At 37.8% G+C, this 10,784-nt stretch overlaps 2 protein-coding genes across 3 annotated transcripts; one reads left to right on the top strand and one right to left on the bottom strand.

The window, feature by feature from the left end:
• Positions 1–457: 457 nt before the first annotated feature.
• Positions 458–3,274, bottom strand: S-Lap3 (Sperm-Leucylaminopeptidase 3). The gene is given in 3 exon segments (XM_068293985.1): positions 458–1,652; positions 1,655–2,617; positions 2,821–3,274. Coding segments are annotated over 2 exon segments (1,602 nt in total). The 5' UTR covers positions 2,457–2,617; positions 2,821–3,274; the 3' UTR covers positions 458–852.
• Positions 3,275–5,916: 2,642 nt separating this feature from the next.
• Gem3 (Gemin 3) lies at positions 5,917–9,484 on the top strand. Of its 2 annotated transcripts, XM_068293258.1 has the most exons (4): positions 5,918–6,291; positions 6,368–8,097; positions 8,160–8,685; positions 8,740–9,484. In XM_068293258.1, exons 1-4 carry the CDS (start codon positions 6,090–6,092, stop codon positions 8,874–8,876), a joined length of 2,595 nt encoding a protein of 864 aa, XP_068149359.1. In that variant the 5' UTR covers positions 5,918–6,089; the 3' UTR covers positions 8,877–9,484. The 2 variants fall into 2 exon arrangements, with proteins under 2 accessions (XP_068149352.1, XP_068149359.1); XM_068293251.1 differs by having other exon boundaries at positions 5,917–6,291; positions 8,160–9,484.
• The last annotated feature ends 1,300 nt before the right edge of the window (positions 9,485–10,784 follow it).

The following is a 10,784-nucleotide window of genomic DNA, read 5'->3' on the forward strand; positions in this document are numbered from 1 at the left end:
AACTTCGACCGCGTCAAAGTTTGTATACCCTTGCAATTTTTTTGGTAACTCTTTCCTTACCTATTAGCCATCAATGTGGAAGAACGTTTTATCTAAAATAGCTTATGCTTGCGAAAGAATGGCCTTCAATCATAAAAAATAACGAAGATATTGATCAAAGTCACTGTTTTCCACCGATCGTTCCTATGGGAGCTATATGATATAGTCATCCGATCTTGATCAAACTTGGCACGGTAGTTTATAGGCGTAATAAACTCTCTCTTCACGTTAATAGCACAGAAATTAACGAAGTTATTGAGAAAAGTCACTGTTCGTGACTTTGGGGTTTGTATGGTTTGTATTAAGTTCGGGATAATTTTCATACCTTATCAGATTTAATCATATCGGACTCTGCAACCTTTTGTACCATATCCTTTTCCGACCCGTTTTCAACAAAGTAAATAGAGATCAAATCAGATGATGTTTAACAATGAATTTTTTTTTATTTTCCTTACATCCGAGAACAAGAGAAAAGAGGATTACAATCGGAGAATGGATCGACACTTGTTAGTTACAATTGTCTAAAAAACTTACAATTTGTGCATTAAATTGGGCCAAAAACGAAAATTAATAAATGGCTAAATGACAAAAACTAACAAGTTATTTCCTCTTGTTACAGTGGGTTAGCCCTAGTGTGAGACATTATTGAAGCTTAATTTTGGTTTTTCCCCTCACACACACGCATAATTAAAAATATTAATAAGCAAAAATTGTGTAATGCGTCAGGAAACTGGGTAAAACTTTTAAGACTGTGGTTGGTTGTGTCTCTCAAGTCTAACTAGGGCTAACGTTGTTCCAATTTTAGGTTTGCAGTTATTTTGGCTGCTCAGGGCAGGCCATTTGGTACAGGAACTGTACCACGGTGCGAGTCGGTCTTCCTGTCATGCGACCAGCTGCCAAATATGGGACAAGACCATAAGTGCTCAACAGACCCGTACCATAGGTATCCAAATGGGCCCAATCACTGCATGGGACAAGCTCATGCAGAACAGCAGCAGCCAAGCAAGAGGATGCATGGCCATCACCATCGTTGGACAAGTCATAGCTAAGATGATCAGCCACACGGTCCTTGTAGTAACGCCACAGGGGGAAGCGCCATAGACGATCGCCAGTCAGGGAGCCGGCACGTTGAAATTGTTTCCAGATATAATGTGAATTCGACCATATTCCAGTGGCACCGCCACCGACCGCTTTCTTGATACCCTTGCACATGGAGCCAACATCAACTACCAGGCGTGGTTTGTATGTCAATTGGCCATAGAGCATTGGGTCGGCAATGACGACGACTCCAGTGCGACTGATATTCCGCACAGCCATTGACTTGGCATTCAAAAGGGTAACCACATCACCAGGCTTGCAGGACATTCCAGATGGTAGATTCTCACACAGTGGCAATATGGCCGTAATGTTGATGGGCAAGGACAATGCAGCTGCGGCCCGCATGGCAGCCAATATGGAAGCAGCTCCCGTCAAATCGCCACGGAATTCATCCATACCATCGCAAGGACGCAAATTAATGCCACCCGAATTGAAAGTCAGACCCTGACCCACCAACAGAATGGGCTTATCCTCTGGAGCAGTGCCACAATAGGCCACTTCAAGCAGCACAGGGGCTCGCAACTGCCCTTGGCAATCATGAGGAATGAGTTGAGATGCTGTTGCTCTATCCACTCCATGGTGCGTACCTCCACTGTGATGCCGCAAGGACACAGAGCGTCAACAGCGGCCTGGGCGAATATGGTTGGAGTCATACAATTGGCCGGTGCATCACACAAACGTCTGGCCAAATTTTGTGCCTCTGCCTTGAATAAGCCACGAGTCCATGAGTCCATATCGGGGGAGCCATACAATTCCAATTTTGGGATCACATGGCGATATTTCTTTGCCAAATTCTCTTCATAGCGCCATACAGCAAGTGAGGCACCCTCGGCAGCCTGTTCCGGATAATCCATATTGTCCACATGGACCTCAATGCAATTGAGAGACTGCAGCGAGCGGGCACCAATGCCAGCTGCAACGCGTACGTTCTCCATGCCCTCATCCAGCATTTCGAGTTCATTGAATGCGATTCCCTCCAGACCAACGCCCACAATGCATATCGAACGGAATTCGGGGTCAACATTGTTGAATACCTTACCACGACCCAGGCGTCCTGTTATCTTGGTTTCGCTTATCAATTCCGTCAACTTGCCCTGGACGCGATCATCGAATTTCTCGCCAGCTGGCGTCAATCGTGGACCCTTTCCGTTTTCCTTCTCGTACAGACCCAGGATTAGTCCCTTGCCCCCTTTCTGGGCATCGGCGCAGCCGCCCGCATAACGCACTGGACCAAGTCGGATCTTATTGAACAGGGCACGACCCATGCATCGGGTTAGACCGCAGCTCCGCATCAGCAGCATTTGACCGCGTAGAGACATCGCACGTTGTATAGGAATGAACCCGAAATAATTTCGAATTCGCGAGCTTATTTTTCGTTTGGTTTAACAATTTTGAAGGATACTTTTTTTTAAAACTTTTTTTTAATACAATGAAAAGAAAGGATCGAAACCAAATAAACTCTCAAACACGAAACGGATAACTGAATTATTGTTTTATATTTATGTAGGAAAAAGGAGGAGAGAAAAAAGTGAATTACTTTTCTGGGGTAAAATTCAACTACTGAACTCTACACGACTGACTACATCGGGGTATGAAATTTTCTCGATGTTTAAAAAAGTCAATGACTACTAGATGGATTTAATTTTTTTTTTTTTTTTGACAGCTCCGAAAATTCTTACTTACAACAGTTGTGTAGAAATTCCTCAGAATCGATGTCAAATCGCGCGATTTGCTGCTGCACGCCGTCTCTTTCTCCGTGTGTTTTGTGTGTGTATGTGTGTGTGTGTAAGAATGTGCGTGTGTTTACGGGCTGAATCACACGGTTTTATATGGCTTTTGGCTTGTTTTTTTCTCTACTTTAGATTGACTTTCCGAAGGACTTTTCGCAGGCAATAAAATTTACTTTTCACTTTTTTTCTGTGTAACAATAGAAATTTTTGGATTTTTTTTTATTTTTTTTTGTTTTTTTTTTTCTTAAATTTTGACTGTACTGTATGTAGGGATTCTCCTTTGAGAGTGAACTGAGCAAATTACTCTACCAGCTCTCTTTGGGATACGAAAAATGTGAAAATGAAAATGAATTTCAACAAATTGAGAGAATATATACGAATGGAATAGAGAAGAGAAGCCAACTGTGCAAATATTATGGGGAAAACTTTCACCCATGTAAACATACAAGCCAACAAGGCTTACTTGGATCAGACCGAAATTGCTTTACCCTTCAAACCGAAATAAAAATAAGAATTGTTCGATAATTATCGATATGTTCGATAATTATCGATATGTTCGATAATTATCGATATGTTCGATAACTTTTACTAAACATTTGTGTGAGGTAGCGAATTTCCAAAAGTTGTGTGGGCCAGATAGTAATTAGATAATAATTACTATTAAAAATATTAACCCCTGATATTAATTCGTTAATATTAACGTTTTAGAAACATTGGTTTTGTTTCTTTATTTCGATCGATTCTCAGTGAAATAGATTCCGAAATGCATTAACTTATTGAATGTCATTCGTTCTTCTTAATTTATTCCCATAATGACTACATGACCATGACTACATTTGAATAAAACTTGGTATATAAACATGTTATTGATAAAAACAATACGCAAGTCAGAATCAGATGGATCCGAATACTATATACTACATACAAACGATTATATCAACAGTCATAATGAAGTTCTTAACCAATTACAGAAAGCTTTATTTATAAAAAAAAATACATTAAATATTATACGGAATATAGTTTAATTCAAATCAAAATCGGACTCGATTTCAGATATGTTTGATAAATTCCACCTTCATTTTAAGTTGCTCATATAACAGATACGTTATCCAAGTCAGGATATATGTATGTACATACATATATAGCCTCATATTTGTTTCTGGCATTGCAAACTCCTTGTTACACGTAATACAATATGACCTTCAAAAGTCAGGGTAAAAAAATATAAATTTTGTGCATATTTCCCACGTGGACCAGAGAAGGAAAAAGTTTTTCCAGCTTTTTTTTCGCCCTCTCACATTGGTACAAAACAAAAACGAAGAGCTAGACAAAAGAGAAGCCAACAGTTGATAGTTTGGTTTATAATAGTTATATTGCCGAAAAACTGAGTAGTAGGTACATAAAAAAAAAGAAGAAATGTTTTTCTAAATTGATGCAGGCAGCAGTTTACATATGTGAATTCCCTTAATCCAGCAAATGTGGCTCATAGATAATGCCATCGAATTGATCATTGTGTGGAACTTTTGCCACCATCTCATATGGCATCTGGAAAAATGTTCGATATAAAAACATTGACTGTATGCGCATGTGCTGAACTATTGTATCCTGATTCGAGTTTCCGAAATGGTACATTATAGCATTGAGCCTTGCATAACCCATAACCTGATTAATTACAATAATCAGGGACCAAATCAATGTTTCCAATGGAATATTTAAGATATTCCTGCTGCAATTCTTGCTTAAGAGTCGCCGCAGATAGTCCATTTTGATTTTCTCAGCACTCGAAATGGTTTCATCATTGGCGTCACGCTCCAGCGTTTGCAGCTCCTGCCACTCCTTTCTCATGGTCAAATAATGACGGCGGCGTTCCTTCACAAACAACACGATCATCGCAATTATGCATGTCTGCCACAGTGCTGAGGCGGAATATATGTAGCCCAAGCGAATTTTAAAACTTCGCTCCACATTGGGATATATATAACGAATTCGAGAATTAACATCGATGGTCGGCTGCACCAAAGAGCACAAATGTACAATCGAAATCAAAAAAAGGTTTAGGTCTATTAATTTTAGATTCAACATGTTGAAATTTGGAAAGGACGCGGATTTTTTCCGAATAATTTTTGTTTTTCTTTAGTTACACTGTTGTTGATCAGAAATTTGGAAGTATACTACTATAAATCTGGCGACAAAAAATGCTATGATTATTAAGTTAATAAACATAGTAATATAATTTATATGGTTGATGTTGCAAGCACAACAAACTAGATCGGATTTGGTAAAATGAGAATAGCCATAGTTTGTTTCTAACTTGGATTTAAAAATTGATGGTAGATTATTGCATGTCTTAATCTTTTTTCGTCTGCTAATTTAAACTCCCTTTGCGTCTTTATGCTGATTTTATGCTATACAAAAAAAAAATCGAAAATCATTTGAATTAAATGTTCATTAACCATTTAATTTTTAGTTTAATTTATACATTTATTACCAATTAAGGCGTAAATTAAAATACGTCTCAAATTTTCATTTGAATATTTGAGCAAATGGCGCCAAGTATTTTTTGTTTACTCATGGTATTTTCTTGCCTATTTAGTATTTTATGCGGTCACACTGCCAACGATGTATCGTGATAAGCAATTTCGTGACACACACAAGAACAGTGACAGCAACTGTGACCAGCTGTTGAGTCACTTGACTCAATTATTGTTAAGGTTTTTAATTATTGAAGAAAGACATAACTGAACTAAAGCATTTTTGTTGAACCATTTATTAATCACATTAGTTTGTTTATATGGAATTGTTTATGTATATGAATGTTTAGTAATAATAAATATATATAAAATAAACGATGGCTGAAATATATTTGATACATGAACTTAAAATGGTAGAAGAAAGGATAAATGTATTTTATCGACTTGTGTTTTTTCTATCTTTTTGTTTATTTATTTATGGCAAAGCAGGCTCTGATTTAGCAATCAGTTACTTAGAGTTACAGTTATTTATAGTAGCCCAGTCACTGCTAGACACTGAAAAGGTAAAGTCACAGTCGTAGTGCTCATCTCTTTGCTGTACGTTTGACATTTTATTTCACTAACTAGAAATTGGTCCTATTAAATTCCTATTTCATCCGGTTTTAACAGAGACGCGGTCGTATTATATTATTATTTTAATTTTAAACTCAATAAAAGCTGTATGAATATATCGAAACATATTAAGTAACTGATGGACATAATGGAAGGCGCAATTGCGCACAATTTGGATAATGGCAATTTTCGGACCAGCGATGTTGCTGCCGGTCAGGCCAAATCTTTCTCAGACATCAATCACTTGAAACCCGAAGTGTTAAATGGATTGCAAAGGAATAATTTTGTGACACCAACTAAAATTCAAGCAGCTGCGATTCCCATAGCCCTAACCGGAATGGGTAAGACATCCAACGAAAGAGAAAGAGAGAGAGAGAGAGAGAGAGTTGTCTGCTATTAATTGTTTAATTTCTGTAGATTTGTTGGTTCAGTCCAAGAGTGGAACCGGCAAGACACTCATCTATGTGATTGCAGCCATGCAGATGTTAGAGAAATCGGTAAAACAGCCGCAGGTTTTGATTATTGTGCCAACCCGTGAGTTGGCCATCCAGGTGGAGAGTACATTCCAAGCCATGGCAGAGAAAAGCGTATGTGCTTTCATCGGTGGCACTGATGTGACCAAGGATCGTCAGCGAATTCATCAAAGTCGTATTGTAATCGGGACACTGGGACGACTACTTCATCTCTATGATAGCAAGGTCTTTAATATGTCGGAAATTAAGCTCTTGGTGCTGGATGAGGCCGATCAATTGTATATGACAAACGAGTTAAAGAAGACAGTGGGCCGTATAGTTAATAATCTTCCCCAGAAGCTACAAATTATTGCCTGCAGTGCCACCTATGAGAACAAACTGGACGAGCATTTGGCCAAATTAATGCTCAATCCCATACTGATATCGAATAGTGAACGAGCCACCGTACTCCTTGGTATACGACAGTTTGTGTACGAATTCCCGGCACAGGTAAATGGGATTGATGATATGCTTCGTAAGGTGGAGGCTGTGCAGAGTATAGTCGCCCAATTGCCCTATGAGCAGGCGATTTTCTTTGCCAGTTCTCTCATGCGAGCAGATTCATTTCGCAATTATTTGAATGCCCGTGACGTTCAATGTGATTTAATCTCTGGAGCACTTGATCAAAGGAAACGTCTTGAGGCTTTTGAAGGCTATCGACGTTTCACTATACGAACCATGGTGGCCACCGATCTAATGGCACGTGGCGTTGATTCATCGTACGCTAATTTGGTTATCAATTTGGATATACCCCGAGATCATGTGACTTATTTACATCGCATCGGTCGTGCCGGGCGCTTTGGTTCAAAGGGAATAGCCATTACACTAATATCCTCATCTGAGAGTAAGAAATTCAAAGAAATGCTTGGTCAAATCGGTACCGGAATGACTGTTTTACGCTTCCCCCATGACGAGCTACAGAATCGGCAGAGAAGCTTTAGTTTTTGGGATTTTGATTCATATAAACTACCACATTATGTCAGCGAGAATGGTGAATCAGATGATGTAAAGAAACCTAGGAAACCGCTCGGGGAATTATCATTGAATAATGAAAGCAAAAATGCTCCATCGAATTCGATTAGTATAGTTTTTCAGTCACCCAATGAGAATAGTAGTCTAGAGGCTGACTATGTAAAGGTTCCCTATCCAGAGCCACAAACTTTATCGCCCATATCATTGTCAGCGGCACATAATCAGAAGGATAATAGGACATTGTCATCAATGGACTTGTCCCTACCGCCAGCGGCACCAAATTCCATAAACACAAAAACCTATTGCCTAGTCGTGCCCCACAATAATGAGCCAAGCTCGACAACATTGCAACCGTTGGGCGTATCGAATACTGTAGATGATGCCAGTAGCATTATATCGGATAGCATGGAATGTGGTGGCTATTCAAGTGATACTTCATACATTAGCTATTACGAATCGAAGGATCAACGTCTTATCTGGGCACATTTTAGGACCAAGCAAATTCAAAAGAAACGTAACAAATTGAGTGCCCGCAAGCGTCACATTCTCTATCCCTGGCGCAAAAATGAAAAACCAAAGGCCAAAAAGGTTTCACACAACAATCGCGATGTTTATGAACTTAATTTACAATCACTAGAACTGGGATCGATTATAAAACAAAATGTAAGTTAAAAGATCAAATTTAATTTTTATTTGATTGTATGTTACTATTTTTTCTATAACAGAATTTCCAAATTGAAAGACGTCCGCTTCTTAGCGATCCCTCTCAACTGGAGCTGCTAAAGAAATTTGAAAACTGGCAAGAGATCAATCAGTCTTTGAATAAATACATTAACAAACATAATTGGAGTATTGCAAAATCAAGCGAATGGTTAAATCAACTAAATAATGCAATGCAGGAATTGTATTATAACAAATCGAAGTCAACTAAACAAGGAGGAGTACCACAATTGAGGGAGTCGTCACCAACATTTATTGAATCCTTAGTCAAGAGTAAACCCTATTTATTAGAAAATAGGCAGCTGCCACAGCTGTGCAAACTAAGTGTCCATGTTGCCCATCAGCTTAATATACCAGCAAATAATGAGAATGCAGAGACTGAGGACGAAGAAGAATCGAGTTCCTTATTTGAGATACAAGTGATTTTATCAAGCGATAGTGAAAATGGCGAGGTCGTCGATGATGATAGTGATTTGGATTCCGCAAATACATCCAGTGGTTTTGATGAGCAAAATGATAGTCCTTCTTCGGGTATAGATACCTCAAAATATGACTCTGATTCCTCTACTAATTATCAATTTGTAGAGGATAGCGATGACGACGACGATGAAGATGACGACGACACCGATGATGATGATGATGATGATGATGATGCCATTAGCTATAATCTATTTCAGCATTTTTCGCTGATCTGTTTCGCACTAAGAGTCCGCCCCATTTAACCAGTGATGAGGAAGATGAAGACAATTTTGATAACGTTTCTGATGCCGAAGATGATACTGATAGTGAGGTAGAACCGGTTGGTGGGATGACTCACCTGCTTCAGGATCATTATCGCTGGCAGCATGTATTTAACATGCAGTATCAGTTTATCGCTTCCCATGTGAACAATTATATGGCCAATGCACATCCCGAGCTATAAGTGAGTGGGAAATGTTAAGTATGCCATTATCATCATCTAAACACACATTACAACTATAACTCAAACTCAGGCATAGTTCTAAAATTCTAAAAATAGAAACTGAAATGTTCCCAAAGGCTGTATCAGCTACACACACATACATGCATACACACACACAAACACACTCACACACAAACACATCTTAGGGTTTTTATTATTATTCTTATTACTATATTGGATAGCAATATTTCTAAATGAATCTAAAACGAGTTAATTATTTGATACAAAGAAGTACATAAAACAAAGAAGATTATATATTCATGGAATTGAAATCAAAATGTGAAAGCTAAAACAGTAAATTGATAAAATGAAACATTACAAAAAATAAACAAATACACCAAATAAATAATAATAACACAAAACTAAAAATTAGTTATTTTTCATATTTATCTATTATTATTATTGTTATATCTTTCGACCATACACATGCATACACTAGATAACTTGTGATTTATAAATTTTATTATAGTAATAATGATCAGATAATATAAAGCTTACTCTCATTTAACTTTCTCAGTGCCAAAATGTCCTTTTACCTGTATGTATATTTGATGATCTTATGTAAACTCCTTGTACGTCTCACTCTCAAATGGATATTGTATGTTTCTATTGTGTATTTGTTCTCCTTTAGCATCAATCTAGTAAGTACTTAGTAAGTACTTTAAGCTTACAATTAGCATAGGTTCCAAAAACTATTCGAATCTGAGACCATAAAACAATGTTTGAGCCCGAAAAAGGGATCTGGAGCATTTTTTTGAAGAAAACTGTTAACAATAGGTATATTTAAAGTTAAATAAATCGAGTCATCGACTTCGGCATATCCTTGCACCAACAACTATTTCAAAATTAAATATAAATCTGGCCCAATGTGTACTAGTAAATGGCCAACTCGGACGGTTGCCCAAAAAAACTTATTAGTAGATTTTGTAGGTATGGAAAAAATAAAATAAATATTCTCGGATTCATGCAAATATTTAGACATATCTTAAAAATCTCTAATCCAATTTTCCCATTTTCTATACCATGCACCCTTAGGGTGAAATGGTATATTAAAGTCGCCAAAACGTATGTAACAGGCCAGGCAGAAGGAAGCTTTTTCTGATCCCTGTCTGTCCTTATGAACACCTAGATCTTGGACACTATGAGAGATAGAGCTATCAAATTTGGTATGTAGGCTCGTGTAGTATTTCAAATTTTCGCCACGGCTCTTTTCGCCCCCGCAATTAGAAAAAACTCGATTATCTCCCATAATTTTCTACTTTATGCAATCGCATACTTAAATTTGATATCAATATTCAGCAACATACCAAATTTGTTAAAAATTGGACAAAAAATAGCCGAGCTATGCATATAAACGTTTTTCCATAAGGCTGAAGTTGGCCGTTGGCACCAGTCGAAGCGGGGGGCGCTACGGTGCGGAGATTTGCTTGTAAAAAGTGAACAGAATTTTTAACAATTACATTAAAGCATTTGTATTATAAACACACAATATATTTGTCTTACTAAAGTCGGCAGGGCGATCCAAAAATAAAACAAAAACGACTTCTTACAAACACAATGCGCTTCTACGTAAGGCGTAGATTTTAACACTCATCAAACAGTCAAAAGTTGTTCATGTAAATTGCTCTGTAAGGATAAGGCGTTAATAATTCTTTCATCTTCAATTTAA

This window comes from Drosophila tropicalis, unplaced genomic scaffold (assembly GCF_018151085.1).
Source record: "Drosophila tropicalis isolate 14030-0801.00 unplaced genomic scaffold, ASM1815108v1 contig_1190, whole genome shotgun sequence".
NCBI classification, from domain to species: domain Eukaryota; kingdom Metazoa; phylum Arthropoda; class Insecta; order Diptera; family Drosophilidae; genus Drosophila; species Drosophila tropicalis.